Consider the following 21415-nt stretch of genomic DNA (forward strand, 5'->3'; position numbering starts at 1 on the left):
GCATGGCATGTGGTTTCTTGTTCAATGTCAGCGTGCTTTCCTATGGCAGTCAACTAGTTAGATTTTGGGCACCAAGCTGAAAAATTATGAAAATTGTTTTATTTTTATTATTACTTAGCAATTTGTTTCAGTTTTAAGGGCCGAAAACGAATCTCTGTCGAACCATCTTGATGAACCGATTGTACAATTTAAGTCTAACCACAAAAAAAAAATTCAATGAGGAATCAGATCTTCTGAATGCTCATAGTATCACATTTTAACAGAAGATGTCACTGCTGGCAAAATATACAATTGCAGACCTTTGTCTTGTGGAAGCCCCAAACCATAGAAGGCTTAAAAAAAGAATGTTGACTTACCCAGAATTACCATCTTGGGTACAGTATATGACACAGAAAATGTATTCATACACCATGGGTTAGAGGCACATACCTTCAGGTGATTTTACACTGACAAGTTTTCCAGCACATGCCCCCCCCCCCCCCCCCCCGGGGTACCTCTCTTTTTTGCCTACCCCACTCTATGAGTCCTCAGTTTTATAACATGCAATGCAGAATAAACTAAGTAGGGTAAGGGAGGTTGTCCTATGTCCTGTATTGTACTCCAAGGAATTTACAGGTCAAAATTCCTGTTATTTTCATTGTACAGTACAGGGCATAGGCAACTTATTCATACACCATGGGACATCCCAAGCAATGGATATAAAGGTTGGGCAACAACTAGGCACATGAAACTGTGTCAACAAGCGCAATAAAACAAGGGTCATGGACCCAAGTTCAGAGTGCTGCTGTAAGAAACTTGCAGCTAAAAGCTACATCTGTAGAAGATTGGATGTCCACCTAGTAAAACTTTGAGAAAGTATGAACAAAAGGCCGGATGGTGGCCTTACAAAGATTGCCTCAAAGAGGCCTGGCCCCGAAAAGCCCAGGAGACGTCTACAGATGTGGTGGAGTGGGCATGCAACAGCACAAGAAGAGCTTTTTGTTTAAGAATGTAAGCTCTTGCAATCATGTTTCATATCACCGTGCAATAGTGGATTTTGAAGCAGAGAGCAATCGTTTTTAAGTTATACTATACTCCAATAGCTCTGACTATAGCCAGACAATGTAGAGACCATTCCTTTGGATGTCCTCAATGAGATGGAATGCTGAAGTCACTTTTGGAAGGAAAGATGGTCTTAAGTGCAAAACAACCTTGCTTTTGAGAAGTATGAGGTCAGGCTCTTTACAAGAAAGGGCCGGCAGTTCAGAGACATGTCTGACAGACATGATGGCTACCAAAAAAAGCCACTTTGCTGAGAAAAATCCCTAGGGGAATATTCCAGATGGATTCAAGAGGTCCAGGAAAGACAACCAAATTAAGGTCCCAGGGAAGCACAAGATCCGGGGAGAATGGACATAACATACCTTTATAAACGTTTTTTTACAAGAGAGTGTTAAGTAAGAGGCCTTTAAAAAAGGATGGATACGGCTGATGCCTGCCTTTAAGTGTGCTTAGAGATAAATTCTGGTTAAGATCTAATTGTAGGAAGACCAGGATGTGATGCACAGAGTAATCTGTGGGATTAAATTGACTGCGTTAACACCTGGCAAAATAAGATTTCCAGGCACCAAAATAGATCTTCCTGGTAGTGGCTTTTCTTGCTTTTAGCAAAGTAGAATTCACAGACTCATACATTCCTCCATCATTTTAGACTGTGTCTTTAATAGCATGGCAGTTTAAACCTGAGACTGAAAGGCAGTACAATAAAGTGGTTGACTGCCTCTGCAAAGTGTTGAAATCGTAGATGAGGTGGGAAAATGGGAACATGTACTGTAGATAGGCATCTTGGATTTACAGATGCCATGTATGTCCGCTATCCCACAGAGGCAATTACTGTTCCTACAAATTCTATGTGACATTTTAGAATTTGCAGGAATGTGTTGAGGTATTTTAAATTCAGAATAGGGTGTTCAACTTTGGTACTGTGAACAGGTTTGAGCAGAGTCCTTGGAACCTTTCATGTGACAGTACTGGCACAATTACTCCCTGGAACATAAGGTGGTTCTAGGCTTTCTGCAAATCTAACTGTCCTTGGACAATCTTTGGCTGATTTTAAAGAAGGAATCGGTGCTGTTCTAGAGTTTTGAACCCCTTTGAAACAACAGGTCTAGTACCTCTGTGACCCAGAGAGAGGCAAATTAACAGATGTCCCCCACGCTTAGAAGGGGCCCCTTCATTGTGAAGCAGGCTTTAGGGAAGGCTTGGTGGCCTTCATGGGCCAGGCTTTGTTCTGAAAGGAAGGGCTGAACTTAGGATTTAAAGGTGAAGCCTTTTTAGCACATACAATAGTTCTGTGTTTAGGTGAGCTAGGGGCTTCTAATGAAGGTGGTTTTGAAACCTTCCACTGTGGAATTAAAGCTTTCCCACCTATGTTCTCTTTTATTAACAGGCCAAGTCCCTCACCAAACAGTTGTCTTCCATACATGTGAGGTGTCTTTTGCAGGAAGTTTCAGCTGTCCAAGTTTTTAACCATAAGATTCAACACATGTGAATGAAAACTACAGTCATTCTAGAAATTAGTTTCATTACATGCTCTAAGGCAGCCACACACAAAAAAAATTGAGAAGAAGGCAATTGCTGTTATTGTTCTGCAACACCACAATCCTGAACACACAGGGTCATGTTGGTTGTTCATTGTTCTAGTTAACTAAGCTGTAGTTTGACATACAGAAAGAGTAGCTAGTGATGGTTGCAGGACTAGAGCTGCTAGGCTAAAGAGGGCTTTTAAAGTGTCTAAAATGTTCTATCTGCAGAATCTTTGAAATAAGGAACATTTTCAATATGTACAGTAAAATGTTTGCTTAGGACAGATATGGCAAGATCAACCACAGAAACAACCCACTTCTTTATAAACTCTTTTTCTACTGGATAAAGCTTGGCAAGGGTTTGGAGGGGAGAATGAAAAGCCTTTCATGGGTGTCTCAATCATCATAGACCGCAGATTCTAATGCTTTGAACACATAATCTGATTTTCCGACAACAAATGTTGGATGTGAGCTTGTTGGCTGAAAGTCCGACCGTGTGTATGCTCCATCGAACATTTGTTGTCAGACTGCCAAATCTTAGCAGTTTCTCAAATTTTCCGCCAACAAAACGTTGTTGTCGGAATTTCCGATCGTGTGTACACAAGTCCAACGCATAAAAGTTCACGCATGCTCAGAATCAAGCAGAAGAAGCCGCACTGGCTATTGGACTTCCTTTTTCTTGGCTCGTCGTACATCTTGTACTTCACCACGTTCCCACATTTATAATTATTGGCCAACATTTGTGTGACCGCATGTATGCAAGTTGGAGCCAACATCCTTCGAACAAAAATCCATGGCTTTGTTGTCGGAAAGTCCGATCATGTGTATGGGGCATATCTGTTCATGAAAAGGGAATTCTTTGCAGGATTTTGTAGGTCTCAGTTTGTGCCCAAAAGGGCACGGCGAGATGGAGGAGAGTGAGCTTGCACAATGCCAAGGGTTTTATGGGCTTTTCAACCTTAGGAAGCATGCTCTGTGAAGCTTCCTTTTCAATATAGTGACAATGCTGGGGAAAGGAATCCTCTTCAGCTTCCTCCAATACTGTCTCAATATTCTCTTCATTCCCTTTGTCCCTGTGTCTGCATCCACCAGGACTGGAATATTGGGTCAGATTCTGGTTGAGAAACTGAAGTAGGAGAAGAGGAGAATGTTTTGGATCCCTGGACAAAGATGACCGTATTAAAGCCATTATCTGTTCAAGGAATTGTGACATAGATGCAGAGAATTCTGCTTTAGTCAAATAGTCTGTTTGCTGTGTCACTCAAACAGAACTAGAATTGGATGCTAAGACCGGTGTTAAAACTGGACCCTGCTTCAGTGCAAAGGGCACATTGTCACTCTGAGTGTTGAGCAGACCTTTGGCAGAGCAAATGTTTGCCTGCTATTTTGTGTTAGCTCTCTTTCACCTAGTCTCCTCCGTAGCAACTAGTGGGGTTATTCCCCTTTGGAGTGTGTCTAGAAGAAGTACAAGGTAACCTAGGTGTTGACTGTCCTGAATGAACCCTTGTGGCGAAGGGTGGAAGGAAGCTCCTGAGTAACTTTCAATGGCTCTAGGTCAGGGGTCTCAAACTGGAGGCCCTCCAGTTGTTGCAAAACTAAAAAAAAAGTCCCATCATGCCTCTGCATGTGGGAGTCATGCTTGTAACTGTCAGCCTTGCAATGCCTCATGGGACTTGTAGTTTTGCAACAGCTGGAGGGCCACCAGTTTTAGACCCCTGCTCTAGGTGGAAGTGGTGTTAAAGTGTCTGACCAGTGACAACATCTGGTGGTCCACCTAAGACTGATCTCTGAGTGGTTACATTTTAGTGGCAAGTTTGAAAAGTTTGCACTGTGAAGTTAATACATTCCAAACATAGCCCCCTTTAAACAGTAATTGGCAGTATTACAGAGTGACTCTGCCTTACCCGTCCATGACACTGGACTGGACCCAGGCTGTGGCCACCAGGGTGGGAATCCCCCTGAATAGCACCCTGTGGCTGACTCAACATGTTGCGCCAGGTGCCAAGGTGAGTGCCTGATGGAGAGTCCAGTGCCCGAATCAGCATTACAGGTGATCCCTCACAGTGTGGGATTCAGGTACGGTTTTATTGAGGTTGCACCGATCTGGATACACTGCTTCTGCTTAGGCATTAGAAGACAGTGAGGTGTAGATTGAAGGAAAATAATATTGAAAAATAATAAACCTGTGTAGCTGATTTGTCTGCAAAGGAAAAGAGATCCATCACCTTCAGGCACTAGCAAAAAGCTGAGGACTCACAAAGTGGGGCAGGGTTATAGGGGAGGCACCTAAGAGAAGTGTGCTCTCAAAAGCTTACCAGTGTCCTATCACATGAAGGTACATACCTATAATCCATGGTATAAATAAGCTGCCTGTATCCTGTACTGTACAATAAGGGTATGGGTAAGGCTCTCCAATCTTTTTGCTGATCATTAAAAGGCAATACACAAGAATATCATGCCCATTCAGTTTTCCTAGCCTGTAAAAGGTTTGAGACTTCTCTGAAGTTTGGGTTCCATATCGCACGGGCATTTATTTAGCCACAGTGCAAATCCCACGAATTTGAGGATTCACCACACACCTGTTCAACAGAGGTAATTGCAGGTGAACGCACTTTTGTAGATTCTTGCCGCTGGGAATCACACTGGCAAAATCTCAGTGCGTATAGGAACTTATGGAAGTTTGACTAAAGTAAAATTAAAAATCTGCAGGCAACTGTAGTAAATAAGCACTAGATGCCTTTAAATCCAAATTCTGGTTAAAATTAAAGTGTATTGGCACTAATGTACTTTTTCCCTCGGTGCATTTTGCAAAAGCATATTTCCAACATGTACAGTGATATCCTCTATTAAACTTGCTGTTTCATTGAATCTTACAAACATTTGCCTATCTCACTGCCTCTGTGTAGTTTTCTTCCACTGTAATGATGATGTAAACCCACTTGCTCTGGGTGGGATTATTACAATGCCACTCTGATAAGTTCACTCGCCATTACCTACCCACTCTGTCTACAATTCTGACAGGAAGGTCAGGAAGCAATTGCAAGGAATCATGGGACATGTAGTCCCAGCAGACAGGAGGAAGTTACATGATGCAGCCCAACAGAGCCTCCCCCAGGCATCTGACTGTGAATGTAGAAATATACTGGCTTTATCGTTTCTACAGCAAACTAAAAATTTGAAGTTTAGATGGGCAGAAGTACAAAATTAGATCAGAAGGCAGTGAGACCAAAGTTGAACTTTAAGCACCCATAGCACAAGCTGTGCCAAGTATCAAGACTAAGGACTCTGCTACCTCAGACCAAGTGACTCCAATCTGATGCAATGAACAGTCCAGCCAGAATATGGATCATCTTAGCAATTGCTAAGGAAACTTTTTTTATTTTGATTTTGTTACCTGCATTTAGAACTCCTTTTAATGGCCTACCCATCAGTATTCACTTTGTATATTAAGCAAAGACATGCCCCGAGTTCCTTACTGAAGCAGTATTGTTAATATAGTGCATCCCAGCAAAAAAGTGACAACTATGGGTATTTTCTCTACCCAGAAAGCTAGTAACCTATAAATGGACAGCGCCTAAACCTCCTTCCACCAGGGAAGGATAAACTGTTATCTTTACACAACTGCAGGTAGATATATTTTAGCACCTATAGATTTTTGAACATGTACATACTTTATACTGCTATCCAGAAGTCCTGAAATTTTAATAACTGCAGCAACTTCTAAAAACATATCTCTCATTACTGGGATGATATTTTTTTTTTTAAATCTGTTGAAAGACAATAATAAGACCCAATAATAAAGCACTGCTAAAAATATAGAGCCCCGTTCACACCTGGGTGTTTGCAATCACAATTCTGCCTGCGATCCCAAAACGCTCTGCAAAACTGACATATCGCAGCATGCTTTTTCTGGTGCCATATATTTTCAATGGCACATAAATGCGAATGTGCTGCAATTGTCGTACAATAAACTACGCTGCAATCACAGAAAACCGCAATGTACGAAGCTTGTCGGTCAAAAAGGAGGAGATTGTTTTGGGTGACAAGCTTCGCACAATGCAGTTTGCCACGACTGAACAAGCGTGGTTCAATTTAAGTGTGTTTTGGGATTGTAGGCAGAATCGCGGCGCGGTATATTTTAATTCAGTTATATTTATTATAATTCATATATTCTTTTTCTGTTGTGAATAAATATAAATGAGGATACTGATCTCCCAGAAAGCTGTGCATTATTATAGCACTGTGTTTTATGGATTCTATATTTTATATTGGTTAACTCTACCAATTCTCTTAAGTTTATGGCAAATTGCATATCTATTTTACAGAGCTTTAATACTATTTCATAAACATTTATTACTTTACATAGAGAGGGAAGATTGTCTCCTAAAATATCAGCACCTGAGTAAACATGTATTAAAGAGTAAAGGTTCATTCACACCAGTCGGTCTGTGTTAAGATACGCTAATGCATATGCGCTGGTATTCCTTGTGCATGTGCTGCGATGTTTGCTTCCCCCCCCCTTTTTTAACTTACCGTAAATGTATCAAATCCCAAAACAAAAATGTATTTTGTAGCTTACCAGTTCTTAGATGTGGTGGCTGCATTCATTTCCTATTCTTAGCCCTTGTACACACCGTCGGACATTCCGACGGAAAATTACCGTGTTGTCGGATAATCCGACCGTGTGGGGGCACCATCGGACTGTTTCCGTCTGAATATCCGACCGACAAAGTTTTAGAGCTGGGTTATAAAATTTTCCGACAACATGATCCGGTCGGACTTTGTCCGATCGTTTGTAGAGGATTCCGATCGGACAAAGTGCCACGCATGCTCAGATCAAATTCCTAGACCAAAGCTATTGGCTACTAGCCTGAATGTAGTCCCGTCGTAATGTACAAACATCATCACGTTACGAACAATCGGATTTTGTCCGACCGTGTGTATGCAACACCAGTTTCAGACAAAATCCGTTGGACAAAATCAGACGGATTTTGTTGTCGGAATGTCCGACCGTGTGTACAAGGGCTTAGGATTTTTTCTTTATTTTCACCTGGCGATCTGGTCAGTAAATCTGTTATTTTTCAGCTTCACTGAACACTAAATGGACTAAGCTAACCAGAAAAAGTGACATTTAGAGGGTTGATACAAACCATTTAAAACTGACAGGGATGTTCAAAATAATCATTTTTTTTATTAATTTATGAAAAACCATTATGTGAGTGTAAAGCCACATGTTTGCTATTTTTATAGAAAAAAAAAAGCGTCATACTTACCTGACCTGTTGCAGTGAATTTGCACAGGGTAGCCCGGATCCTCCTCTTTTCGGGTGCCTCTTTTTTGCTCCTGGCTTCTTCCCCCTGTTCAGTGCCCCCCCTGCAGCAAGCAGCTTGCTATGGGGACACCCGAGCCGAGTCACAGCTCCCTGTGTCCATTCAGACACAGAGCCCCGACACGACCCCGCCCCCTCTCTTTCTTCATTGGCTAGCTCACTGATTGACAGCAGCAGGAGCCAATGGTGCCACTGCTGTGTCTCAGCCAATCAGGGGGTAGAATCTGGGACGGCTGAGACACTCTTGGACATCGCTGGACAGAGAGGGATCTCAGGTAAATGTTAGGGGGGCTGCTACACACAGAAGGCCTTTTATCTTAATCCATAGAATATGATTACCATAGAATGCATTACAATAAGAAAAAAACCTTCTAACTGTACAACCCCTTTTAGGAGGAAGGAAAAAAACTGATGCTGTAACTGCCTATAAAAAAAAAAAATGTTAGCTGGAGCTTTAATTTATTAGTGAAGTCCACCTAAATTTACTAGTTTAACACTACCCTCTCCCAAGATTCATCTAACACCTAAAAAGAGAAAACTGATGCAGCCACCACATTTAAAAGGACTGGTGAGCAACAACTAATTACATTTTTGTTTTATGGTTTAGAAACACTTTAAACTTTATGATTAAATTCAATTTAACTCTAAAGCCCCATACACACTATCAGATTTTCTTCTGAGTCTTTCCTTCAGATTTACCAAAACCATATAATATGAGGTCAAACCTTAGGAGTTTCAATTTGTATGCAATCAGGCAGCAGATCCTTGCACTACATGGTTTTGGTAAATCTGAAGGAAAAACTCAGCAGAAAAACTGATAGTGTGTATGGGGCTTATGACCGGCGGTGCATTGTGATGTGTTATACACACAGCTCTGCTCAAAAATGCAACATGCTATATTTTTTTCAGTAAACTTAAAAAATAGGAAATATGGCAAAATGCCTTGTCTATGCATTGTGCAGTGCTGCCTGACAGGGCTGGTGTATACAAAGCCACACATTCAAATTGATGCAATGCAATACATTCACTGTAAGTAGTATTATTATGGGTTTGTTCACTTGTTTCTTATACCCATTATAAAATGTTCATGTATTGTTTGCAGCAAATGAGGGGAGGGGGTCTGTCTGCAGTTCTCACATGGTTGGAGCTAACCCCCCCTCCCCCCCCCCCCCCCATATTGCACATGCCAAGCAGGAAGTGAGAAAAAGCTCTCCACTTTGGCAATTAAATATTTTTTATTTTATTTTAAAGTAAAATGGGGACGGGCAAGGACCTTTATCTGGTTATTAGTCAACGTCTTCCCATCCCAGTGACAATCGCGCCTTTTATTTCTTGTTTGGCTGCCACAGGAACAGGAAGTGAGATGAAATAAATTTAATGTTTTAAAGATGTATTTACTCTTCTTAAAGAGGTTGTAAACCCTTAGGCCGCGTACACACGGGCGGATTGTCTGCCCAACTTAGTCCGCTGAACCGTGTTTCAGCGGACAATCCGCTCGTGTGTGGGCTTCAGCGGACTTTTTCAGCGGACAGTCTGACGGACTTTGTCTTTCGGAATTTCCGTAATTTTGTCCGCTGAAACTTGGTTTTGTCCGTCCAAACTTGGTTTCAGCGGACAGTCCGCTCGTGTGTAGGCAAGTTGGACGGACTAAGTATGGCGCATGCTCAGAAAGGATTTACACGGCCGAAGGTTGCATTGCAGTGTATTGGACGTCGTTTTTCTAGTCCCGTCGTACGTGCTGTACGCGTCATTGCGCAAGTTTTCAGCGGACTGTCTGTTCATCGTGTGTGGTCAAGTCCGTTCATTCAAAATTTGAACGGACTGTCTGTCGGATTGTCTGACGAACTTAGTTGGGCAGACAATCCGCCCGTGTGTACGCGGCCTTACATATACCCAGTAAAGTGACTAGCCTCAGATGATACACAGAGATAAAAAAAGATTCTCCTACATAAATTGTACCTGTTTATCTCAAGTCTTCTCTTCTCAACCTCTGCTTAAAATCTAGAACTTATAAAACTTGTCTGAGAATTCAGTAAAAAGGGGGTGGGAAGCTGAAGTTACACTGTGTGAACTTCAGTAAGGAGAACTCTGACAGCTGATTGGAGGGAAGGGACACCCCTCCTTCGCACAGCACACAGCTGAGGCTGTCAATCAGCTGGACATCCCTCCCCTGCCATCTATTTTCTCTTGGTGTCAGGAAAACTTGTCAGAAGTGATTCATGCTGATAGCAGAGGAAGGGGGGCAGCAGACAGAAATGACAGTTAGTGCTCCTAAATGAGACAAGCGCACGCTAGAGGAGGATATGCTTTGTTCATATTTCATGTCTGAGGTTTACAACCACTTTATGTCTATCCTCAACTAAAAGAAAAAGATTTGTCTGGAGTTGGGCTTTAAGAGAAATGAATACTATCTACCTACTATCTTTGACGTAGGCCACAGCTCTGGTCCCTCCCAAGCCAGGGTGCTCCCACAATTAATTTTACATCCTCCATTATCTAATAGGGCCTCTTTAAGATGGTTACTGTAGATGTGCAGCCCTGGAAATTCAAGCACAGAGATCCTAAGAGCCGGTTCACACAGCGGGCGATGCGAGGCGACACGACTCGCCTCGCAAGTCGCCCCCGTTCTGTACAATGGAACCGTTCTGAGAGGAGCGACTCGAGTCGCTCCGACTCAGAAAAAAGGTTCCTGTACTACTTTTGGGCGACCTCGGGGCGACTTGCATTGACTTCTATACAGAAGTCATTTGCAAGTCGCCGCCGAGGCCGCTGCAGGTCGCGGCGAGGCAAGTCAGAGTCGCCTCGCCTCGCCTGCAGTGTGAACCGGCCCTTAAGCTAAACCCTAGGCAAACAGCTACATTTACAGCTGAAGTAGATATAAGAGAACTGAATTTACCTGCCAAAGGACTTTTATTTCTGTTCATCCATTCCTGAGATGTACACAGCTTTATCACATAGCACAGACCTGACTTTTCTCTAATGAATTTGAGAAACACAGCTAGGTCACCACCCTACCTCCAGCCTGTGCCTAGACAGTGAAGGAGCAACAAACTGATGAGGTCATGTGAATCTCCCTCTCCCAGTATGAGTGCTGCGGTACAGGAGACAACAGGAGTTTGACGTAAAATTGGGTTATTTATACTGGTTGTTTAAAATACATATAATAATTTTTCAATAAATACATAACAGAATTCAATGCTTTGTTTTATAGCTGCCCTAAATTCAGTTTTAATCCCAGAGATGTAAGGAAATTCATTTTCCAGCATTCACTCAAACCTGAAATATGCGTTTTAACTGGACTGACCCTTTAACTGCTGACAGCTTATGGCTCTGCTAGGTTGCCTGTATTATGCCGTATTAAGAATATTATCATTTCCTGCCCTACCTAAGAACAGAATTGACATTCATTTACCTAAACAATCCATCTTGATCTCCTGACCTGCCATTTTTTTCACAGCACTGACCGACTCTATAGTTTGTTCAGTGCACATTACCTAAGCACAACTGGGACAGCCATTTAGTGCAATATTAACATCACTGACACAAGAGATACAGCGTAGCTGCCTTTCAGTACGTGTAGGTGATGGTCGGAATCTTGGGTGGAAATTCTTCATTATTTACTCATGTCTGGTGTTACACATCTGTTCCAGACTTTCCATTCAAGACACGTGAGTTGTCCTGTTTAATTCCCGATATGGAACACGCTTTTGCCTCTGTGGTGTCAGTCCTAAGGTGTCACTTGGCAGTTTGCCGTGTCCTACTTGGAGGAAGGGGAGGTGGCACTCTTTTGGGGGGTTGCAATACCTGAAATATAAAAAGATTAATAACTTTAATACTTAAAAAAAAAAAAAAAAAATACATAACAAAATTGTTTGCGTGTAAACAACCCTACTATGAAAAGTTTAAAGTGGACCTAAACTAAATTTTTTTAAATTTGTTATGTTCTAAAGAACAGCTAGAAATGTAAATTGTGCTTGAGCAACCAGAAAAATGTATCCTTTGGAATTATTCCTGAGGCCGCGTACACACGCGCGGACTGTTTGCCCAACCTTGTTCGTCAAACAGTTTCGGCAAACAGTCCGCTCAAAATTTGCATGAGCGGACTTGCCCACACACGAGCGGACTGTTTGACGAACAAGGTTGGGCAAACAGTTCGCTCAACTTTTGAAATGAACGGACTCGCCCACGTAAGGAGGAGGCAAATCCGCCCATTTCGAGCGCGTGTACAGGTAGGCGGGGCCCGCGAAGGAGACGTCGCGGGCTCCGCCGCCTGGAATGGGCTTAAAGGGGAACCCCAACGCCGAAAAAAATCGGCGTGGGGGTTCCCCCAAAGTCCACACCAGACCCTTGTCCGAGCACACTACCCGGCCGGCCAGGAAAGGGGGGCGAGCGAGCGCGCCCCCCCTCCTGAGCCGTACCAGGCCGCGTGCCCTCAACATGGGGGGGTGCCTTGGGGAAGGGGGGGCCGCGCGGCCCCCCCCACCCCAAAGCACCTTGTCCCCATGTTGATGAGGACAAGGGCCTCTTCCCGACAACCCTGGCCGTTGGTTGTCGGGGTCTGCGGGCGGGGGGCTTATCGGAATCCGGGAGCCCCCTTTAAGAAGGGGGCCCCCGGATACCGGCCCCCCACCCTATGTGAATGAGTATGGGGTACAATGTACCCCTACCCATTCACCTGTGAAATAAAGTACAAAAAAAAACACAACACAGGGGAAAAAATATTTTATTGCACAGCTCCGGGGGTCTTCCGTCTTCGGGGGTCTTCTCGCCGGACTCCTCCGCTATCTGTGTGTAGCTCTTTTACTAGCGGAGGAGTCCGGCTTTCTTCCTCCCCGCCGCCGGCCTCTTCTCCCGACTTCGGGGGTCTTGTCCCCCTCTTCGGTTCTTCTGCCGGGCCACCGCACCTTCTTGTAGCTCTTTTGCAGGCGGTGGCCCGGTCTTCTGTCGCCGCTGCCTTCCGTTCTTCTGTCGCCGCCTTCGGTTCTTCTGCCGGGCCACCGCGCCTTCTTGTAGCTCTTTTACAGGCGGTGGCCCGGTCTTCTGTCGCCGCTGTCGCCGCCGACTTCCATTCGTGTTCTTCTTCTTGTTCTTCTTGTTCTTCTCCAGGAGATGTTGACACGTCGCTCCCTCCGGCCGGAATGCCAGAGCCGCGCTGTGCGGTCACTTATATAGTGACAATGGGGCGGGGTCACATGGTATATGTCACATGGGTTGGTCACATGGTGACCCCGCCCCCTTACGATGTCATAGTCCCCATGTGACATCAACCCATGTGACCAACCCATGTGACATATACCATGTGACACCGCCCCATTGTCACTATATAAGTGACCGCACAGCGCGGCTCTGGCATTCCGGCCGGAGAGCTCGTCGAGTCAACATCTCCAGGAGAAGAAGAAGAAGAACAAGAAGAAGAACAAGAACGGAAGGCGGCGGCGGCGGCGACGACAGCGGCGACAGAAGACCGGGCCACCGCCTGTAAAAGAGCTACAAGAAGGCGCGGTGGCCCGGCAGAAGAACCGAAGGCGGCGACAGAAGAACGGAAGGCAGCGGCGACAGAAGACCGGGCCACCGCCTGCAAAAGAGCTACAAGAAGGCGCGGTGGCCCGGCAGAAGAACCGAAGAGGGGGACAAGACCCCCGAAGTCGGGAGAAGAGGCCGGCGGCGGGGAGGAAGAAAGCCGGACTCCTCCGCTAGTAAAAGAGCTACACACAGATAGCGGAGGAGTCCGGCGAGAAGACCCCCGAAGACGGAAGACCCCCCGGAGCTGTGCAATAAAATATTTTTTCCCTGTGTTGTGTTTTTTTTTGTACTTTATTTCACAGGTGAATGGGTAGGGGTAGATTGTACCCCATACTCATTCACATAGGGTGGGGGGCCGGTATCCGGGGGCCCCCTTCTTAAAGGGGGCTCCCGGATTCCGATAAGCCCCCCGCCCGCAGACCCCGACAACCAACGGCCAGGGTTGTCGGGAAGAGGCCCTTGTCCTCATCAACATGGGGACAAGGTGCTTTGGGGTGGGGGGGCCGCGCGGCCCCCCCTTCCCCAAGGCACCCCCCCATGTTGAGGGCACGCGGCCTGGTACGGCTCAGGAGGGGGGGCGCGCTCGCTCGCCCCCCTTTCCTGGCCGGCCGGGTAGCGTGCTCGGACAAGGGTCTGGTGTGGACTTTGGGGGAACCCCCACGCCGATTTTTTTCGGCGTTGGGGTTCCCCTTTAAGCCCATTCCAGGCGGCGGAGCCCGCGATGTCTCCTTCGCGGGCCCCGCCTACCTGTACACGCGCTCGAAATGGGCGGACTTTCCGAGCGGGAACAGTCCGCTCATTTCGAAAGTACAGCGGACAGGCCCACACACGGGCGGACTGTTCGCTCAAACACAGTTTCAGCGGACAGTTTTTCGGAATTTCCGAAAAACTTTGTCCGTCCAACTGTCCGCTGAAACTGTCCGCTGAAAGCCCACACACGAGCGGACTGTCCGCCCAAACACTGTTCAGCGGACAAGGTTGGGCGAACAGTCCGCCCGTGTGTACGCGGCCTGAGAAATATCTGTGTTTTCCTTGTATTTGAGGGTGCCTTTGTACTCCTTATGCCTACAATAGCATTTCTCAACCTTTTTTAAAGTCAAAGTTGACCTTTTGAAAAACATTAATAAATAATAATAATTTTTTTTCCAGGTAAAAAAATTTGCATCTATTATTTTTTCTAAGCAGCCTGCAGGGCATTGCATCCGCATTCAGCAGATCGCAGGTGCAATCTCAGTCTCTTGCATACTCTCAGCATAGTTGTCTTCTTGTACCTCATATGAGCAAGCAGTTACTTGACAGCAGGAAAATCAATGGAGTAGGAGAGCATTCACCAGCGCCCTTGCGGGTCATTGAAAACTGCAAGCCATCAACTGATATGGCTGATGGTACTTATAGGCATTCATTACCAGGAAACTGTAAGTGAATGACTCAGCTGTGTGGGGCTCTGTGCTGTTTTCAAAATTTTATCAGTGGGTGCAGGGAGAGGATCCCCTGCCCGCTATCACAGGGAGGGGAAAGGCTGCACATTCTGGAACACGTTACAAGGGGTGGAAACGTATCCTTTAACATGGAGGAACCCTTAAAATAACTCTCTGGTCTCCTGGAACCCCTGCTAATAACTATTATATCTACAGCTTATGGTACATAAAGCTGGCCATAGATGGTTCAAATCTCGGCTGGTTCAGCAAGGATTGGCCAAGATTCGAACCATATATGGGCAGGCTGAATGTACCCAAGTTGATCAGTCGATCAGCTGTCCTATAAATCAGCTTTACCTTCGGAGGTTGTTGAGGTGGAGGAGGTGGTGCTGGCCTGCACGGTGGAGGCATTCTTACTGGAGATGCAGTTTTTGTTGCTTCACCTTCCAGCTGTCTGCTTTGAGGATGATGACTGGATGAAGTCCTTTGATCGGCTGTCCTGTGGTTGGACTGTAAACTTACTGGACTTTTTGAGCCCTGTAGAGGGACCATAAAAATCAAATTAGTTCTTTGTTATCAGTAACATTCACTAGCATCCTTTAAACTGTATGAAAAAATTAACTAATCTCTGTGCACGGCCCTATTAAACAACCAATGTCTTTGTTCATTGAAGGTCCTTTTATGCAATTAATAATGCCACAAAATGTTTTCAGGTTAATTAGAGCTTCAGCAGTCTAATCAATCATACTCTTTTTTTTTTTTTTAGATTTGATCTGAAGTTTTAATAATAGTTTTTGATTATTTTAGGTCACTGATGGCACATAAATTTGCTGTTTACTTCATCCAATTTAAAAGTGACTTGGTGATCAATTTTAGTCGTATTACTGTATACTTTATAATTGATCAAAGGCCTTCATTATTAAGAAGAAAATTGATCAATGAAAGAATTGGAAAAAAAAGTGCTTTCTCTTTCTCATAAAAACGCTATATACCCACTGAAAATTAAACAATTTCTAACTTGTCGGATTACTTCCACTTATATAGTGGTAATTGTATAAACTGCCACACTAAAATACGATAATATGCAGGGTGACTCAACTAAAGTGAAATATAACATATAGTATGAAAAAAAAACTGCATGTGCATATGGAAGTGAAAAAAAGTCCAGATTAAGGCTTCCAAAACACTGCAGTGCAAAAAGGGGGTGTTCAATCCACTTTGACAATCACCACGCAAGCCTTCACCTACCACAAGCAATGGACTCTTACCAGATCGTGAGGACTCCACTGCAGAGTCAAATCAGCATATATATGACAATTCCATCAAGCAAAATTTCACATAAAAGCAAAATGGAAGAATTCACATAGTGTAAAACTGTCTAAAAGGTTTTATTGCACTTCAAAGTATGAATACTACTCACATGGATAAAAACAATACACACTTTGTATGTAAAAAAAAAACCCAAGATGCATGATAGAGGTTCCAAACAATGCTTCACAAAAATTACCAGTCCAAGTAAGCGTGGGGATGTCACGTGCGTTAACCACATTTTGTCAAATGTGACATCATTGGGGGACTAAACGTTTATGCCCCCATTTTGATTTTATATAGAATTTCGTGCATTTATGGTTGACATTGATGTTTCCATTGATTGGATTTGTGAGATATTCTCCAGCCAAAGAATATGAACCAGATTTCTGTTTTATGGGATTGTCATATATATGCTGATTTGACTCTGTTGTTCTGATAACAGTCCATTGCTTGTTGTTGGTGAAGGCTCACATGGTGATTGTTAAAGTGGATTGAACACCCCCCTTCTGCAAAGTGTCACTGCAGTGTTTTAGAAGACCTAATCTGGACCTTTTTTCACTTACATATGGACATGCATTTTCTTTTTCTTTTATATGTTATGTTTCACTTTACTTGAGCCACCCTGCATATTATCACATTTTAGCATGGCAATTTACACAATTACCACTGTTACATAGTTTGACTATTTTTTGCCAGCAGCTTTTTTCTATTTATATGCCTGTCAGCGCATTTTCTATTATTGTTTTACCACTTATATGTGCAAAAAAAAATCAACTTAAACATCAAGAATATCCATACATGTTATTTTGTAACTTGATAGGCACATGAAACAACCATATTATCAAACAATCAGATTGAAACATATAAGACATACATATTGAAACATGTCTCCTCAAGACAACCTAAAACCTCAAACTTTTTTTTCTTAGCTTTGGATAGCGTGAGGAAAGGTTGGAACCCCTGTAAGGTGTTTACTGTTATGTGGGGCTCTGTTAGATAGATTTATCTTCACTCCTCTAGACCTCCACCACTACAATTAAGTCCTGAAAAGGGTGAAACAAGCCTAAGGAATGCTCTACAGGTAGAGAACAGGAGCTGAAGACATCTTTTACCAATTTCATTCACATTTATGCAACAAGGAATCTGTGTCTGTGTGCACCAGTTTATTCACATGCTGATCTGACTAATACAGGTTTGGGGGAGTGGTAATTTCATTGTTTTGGGCTACCTGGTGGAAGTGTTATTTGCGATCTTTACCAAGGTATCTTTTGAATACTTCCACCTGACTGACCTTCCTCCTACCGCACCAAATTTCTGAAAGCAACGCAAAATGATCTGGAACCTTACCATGGATGTCTGTTGTCTGTGTCTGGAGGTAGCATCGATTTTGCATTTATCACTGCTGTCACTGTCCAGAAAAGAAAATAGAGTGAGTTAATGCCTCCCGTGTTTGCCATCAGTGACCAAAACCCAAACCTGTCCTCAGGTACTGCTATCAAGTGATTGTTTCCAACCCTAACATGCGCATTGGACAATGATGAAGCAACACCAAACCAATGTGGTCAGCACATTGCTCTCGCCTTCTGCCACCAGGGGTTACCCTAAAAAGGCTGAGCAATGCTGTTGAACCTGAGTGTCTCACAATCTGCTGCTCCCTCCAAGAAATACAGAAAATACCATTTAAAAAAGCTTTAGATACTTCTACTAGCTAAATTCAAAATATACATTTAATGATTACATTTCGAATGAATCCACAGCTGAATGGCTTTTTATACCCAGAGTTTAGTTTTAAATAGTCTTACCTAATGTGTTGCTCACTGCATATTGTATATCTGGTCACTGTGTCAGGAGTATAAGCAAGCAGTATGTAGGCACCAGAAAACAATACAGAATAAATGTTAATTTACCTTGTGTGTAGGTAGCCAGCTGCAGGACTAGTTTCTGGTTTGTGGAATCTACTCAGACACCTGCGTCTATAAAGGTATACGGATGCAATGACGGCTATTCCAGCTAGCAATAAAATGGAGAAAAATACCCAAAGCACCACAGACTTTGAACCTAGAAATAGAAAGAGATGTAATAAATGTGGGTTAGTGTGCAAAGTTCTTGTTGGAATGTTCTGCTCTTTGGTGCCACCAAAGACACTTGATTCCATCCACACGAAATCCAGCCCCCTACTAATGTACCTAGAATTTTAAAAGTTAGAGCCTGGTGAAACTAATATGTATTCTTCAAAGTTCACTGAATAGCCAACAGCCAGGGGCAAAGGTGAAAATCTTTTCTCAAGCATTAGAGGGTGCCACCTGAGACAAGTTCTACTTTGCCTAACTGTAAGAATGACTTTCAATCCTGGGAACAGTACCATCTGCCATCCATATGGAAAACAGAACACTCACCGTCGGTAGGTACCGGTCCACTGTCTATGCTGCCACCATTTCCTGTCTGGTTACAATACGGAGGCCTCCACCCAGGAGCACAGTGACAGTTCTGGTTATTATTGCAAACCTATTAAATAGAAAAGTAATTTACAGTTTAGAGAAAATTAAACTTATTTGAATGGAACTTTTCCCTAGAGGGAGAAATTATTTGATTTTAAAGGGACAGTAAAAAAAAAGAGGAATATATGATCTGCCATCCCTGGCTTGTTTTTTAAAAGGGACAAGCTTCAGGGCCATCACCTTTAGTTGTCAATGACCCAATGCAACCATGCGACTAATGACACGTATAAGGACACCTGACTAGTAGGGTGTAGGTCTTTGGGCTTGCCCTGAAAGTCTTGGAGGTGAGGGCATGTGGCCTCTTGCTCTTTATCTCCCCCTCCACTGCACTTTTAGCACTGTTGGCGATATATAAATCCTATATAACAGTGGTCATCAACCCTGTCCTCAGGGCTCACTAACAGGCCAGGTTTTATGTATTACCTTGGGGAGATGCAGACTAGAATATACAATCACTGAGCAGCAAATTATATCACCTGTGATGTATTCAGTTATCTTGCAAACCTGGCCTGTTAGTGGTCCCTGAGGACAGGGATGATGACCCCTGCTGTATTAATAATAATTATAAAATAATAGTACAGCAAAAATTTGACATAATATTTATATTTGTCCACAAGGTGGCAGCTTGTTTTTTAAAAGGGACAAGCTTCAGGGCCATCACCTTTAGTTGTCAATGACCCAATGCAACCATGCGACTAATGACACGTATAAGGACACCTGACTAGTAGGGTGTAGGTCTTTGGGCTTGCCCTGAAAGTCTTGGAGGTGAGGGCATGTGGCCTCTTGCTCTTTATCTCCCCCTCCCAAGGGGTCTCCCTTCAGGGGAGCCCCACCTAGTAGTTGGCTAGGCCTTGCTAAAATAGGCCTCCCCAAGAAATGGGTCCACCTGGTCTCAGCTGGGTGGACCAGTCAGTCCCTCTCAGGAGCCTTGCACCCAGGTGGATCAGGACCAGGGTCCCTTCTCTTTCGTGGAAGACCATGTGTACGCCCCTGTGCACTTTTTTGTGTGCTTCACTTGTGTGCTCATGTTTTTTATGCACCTGATGCAGGTTAGCACCAGCTTAAAAAGAAAATAAAAGTTTATAAAAGGACACGCAATATGAATGTTCTTGTTCTGGGTTAATGCTTGCTCAAGGAGTGAAGAAAGTATTAGGATGACAATCACAGACCTTCCACCTTCAAAAAAAAAAAATGAATCAGTGGCAGCCCTCGTGTTTCTGTCCTGGCAGGTAAAAATATTGTAAAGCGCTGCACTTTTAGCACTGTTGGCGATATATAAATCCTATATAACAGTGGTCATCAACCCTGTCCTCAGGGCTCACTAACAGGCCAGGTTTTATGTATTACCTTGGGGAGATGCAGACTAGAATATACAATCACTGAGCAGCAAATTATATCACCTGTGATGTATTCAGTTATCTTGCAAACCTGGCCTGTTAGTGGTCCCTGAGGACAGGGATGATGACCCCTGCTGTATTAATAATAATTATAAAATAATAGTACAGCAAAAATTTGACATAATATTTATATTTGTCCACAAGGTGGCAGCTTGTTTTTTAAAAGGGACAAGCTTCAGGGCCATCACCTTTAGTTGTCAATGACCCAATGCAACCATGCGACTAATGACACGTATAAGGACACCTGACTAGTAGGGTGTAGGTCTTTGGGCTTGCCCTGAAAGTCTTGGAGGTGAGGGCATGTGGCCTCTTGCTCTTTATCTCCCCCTCCCAAGGGGTCTCCCTTCAGGGGAGCCCCACCTAGTAGTTGGCTAGGCCTTGCTAAAATAGGCCTCCCCAAGAAATGGGTCCACCTGGTCTCAGCTGGGTGGACCAGTCAGTCCCTCTCAGGAGCCTTGCACCCAGGTGGATCAGGACCAGGGTCCCTTCTCTTTCGTGGAAGACCATGTGTACGCCCCTGTGCACTTTTTTGTGTGCTTCACTTGTGTGCTCATGTTTTTTATGCACCTGATGCAGGTTAGCACCAGCTTAAAAAGAAAATAAAAGTTTATAAAAGGACACGCAATATGAATGTTCTTGTTCTGGGTTAATGCTTGCTCAAGGAGTGAAGAAAGTATTAGGATGACAATCACAGACCTTCCACCTTCAAAAAAAAAAAATGAATCAGTGGCAGCCCTCGTGTTTCTGTCCTGGCAGGTAAAAATATTGTAAAGCGCTGCACTTTTAGCACTGTTGGCGATATATAAATCCTATATAACAGTGGTCATCAACCCTGTCCTCAGGGCTCACTAACAGGCCAGGTTTTATGTATTACCTTGGGGAGATGCAGACTAGAATATACAATCACTGAGCAGCAAATTATATCACCTGTGATGTATTCAGTTATCTTGCAAACCTGGCCTGTTAGTGGTCCCTGAGGACAGGGATGATGACCCCTGCTGTATTAATAATAATTATAAAATAATAGTACAGCAAAAATTTGACATAATATTTATATTTGTCCACAAGGTGGCAGCAAAGATATTTTAAACGTGTGTTCTTCTCCTATAAACTTCACCAAAAGGTACATAGTTAGTCAGGTTGAAAAAAGACCACCTAGTTCAACCAATAAAAGGGGAGAAAAAAATAATAATCATACAATCCCATATACACAATCCTATACCCACAGTTGATCCAGAGAAAGGCAAAACCCCCCCCAGCAAAGCATGATCCAATTTGCTCCAGCGGGGGGAAAAAAATATTTCCTGATCCCCCAAGAGACAATCGGATATTCCCTGGATCAACTTTACCTATAATGTTAGTATCAAGTTATATT

The 21415-nt window shown here is 43.7% G+C and overlaps 1 protein-coding gene across 3 annotated transcripts in view; it reads right to left on the minus strand.

The window, feature by feature from the left end:
• Positions 1-10784: 10784 nt before the first annotated feature.
• Positions 10785-21415, minus strand: part of ADAM19 (ADAM metallopeptidase domain 19) — a 117189-nt gene continuing 106558 nt past the window's right edge. For all 3 annotated transcript variants that reach the window (XM_077468408.1, XM_077468409.1, XM_077468410.1), the window contains 5 exons: positions 18542-18650; positions 18053-18203; positions 17493-17553; positions 15192-15371; positions 10785-11697 (listed from right to left, as the gene is read on the minus strand). In XM_077468408.1, the coding sequence (XP_077324534.1) occupies positions 11629-11697; positions 15192-15371; positions 17493-17553; positions 18053-18203; positions 18542-18650 (570 nt within the window). In that variant the 3' untranslated portion in view covers positions 10785-11628. The remainder of the gene's footprint in view (positions 11698-15191; positions 15372-17492; positions 17554-18052; positions 18204-18541; positions 18651-21415) is intronic.

This window comes from Lithobates pipiens, unplaced genomic scaffold, assembly GCF_037356315.1.
Source record: "Lithobates pipiens isolate NorthernLeopardFrog02 unplaced genomic scaffold, aLitPip1_a1.2 Scaffold_8, whole genome shotgun sequence".
NCBI lineage: Eukaryota > Metazoa > Chordata > Amphibia > Anura > Ranidae > Lithobates > Lithobates pipiens.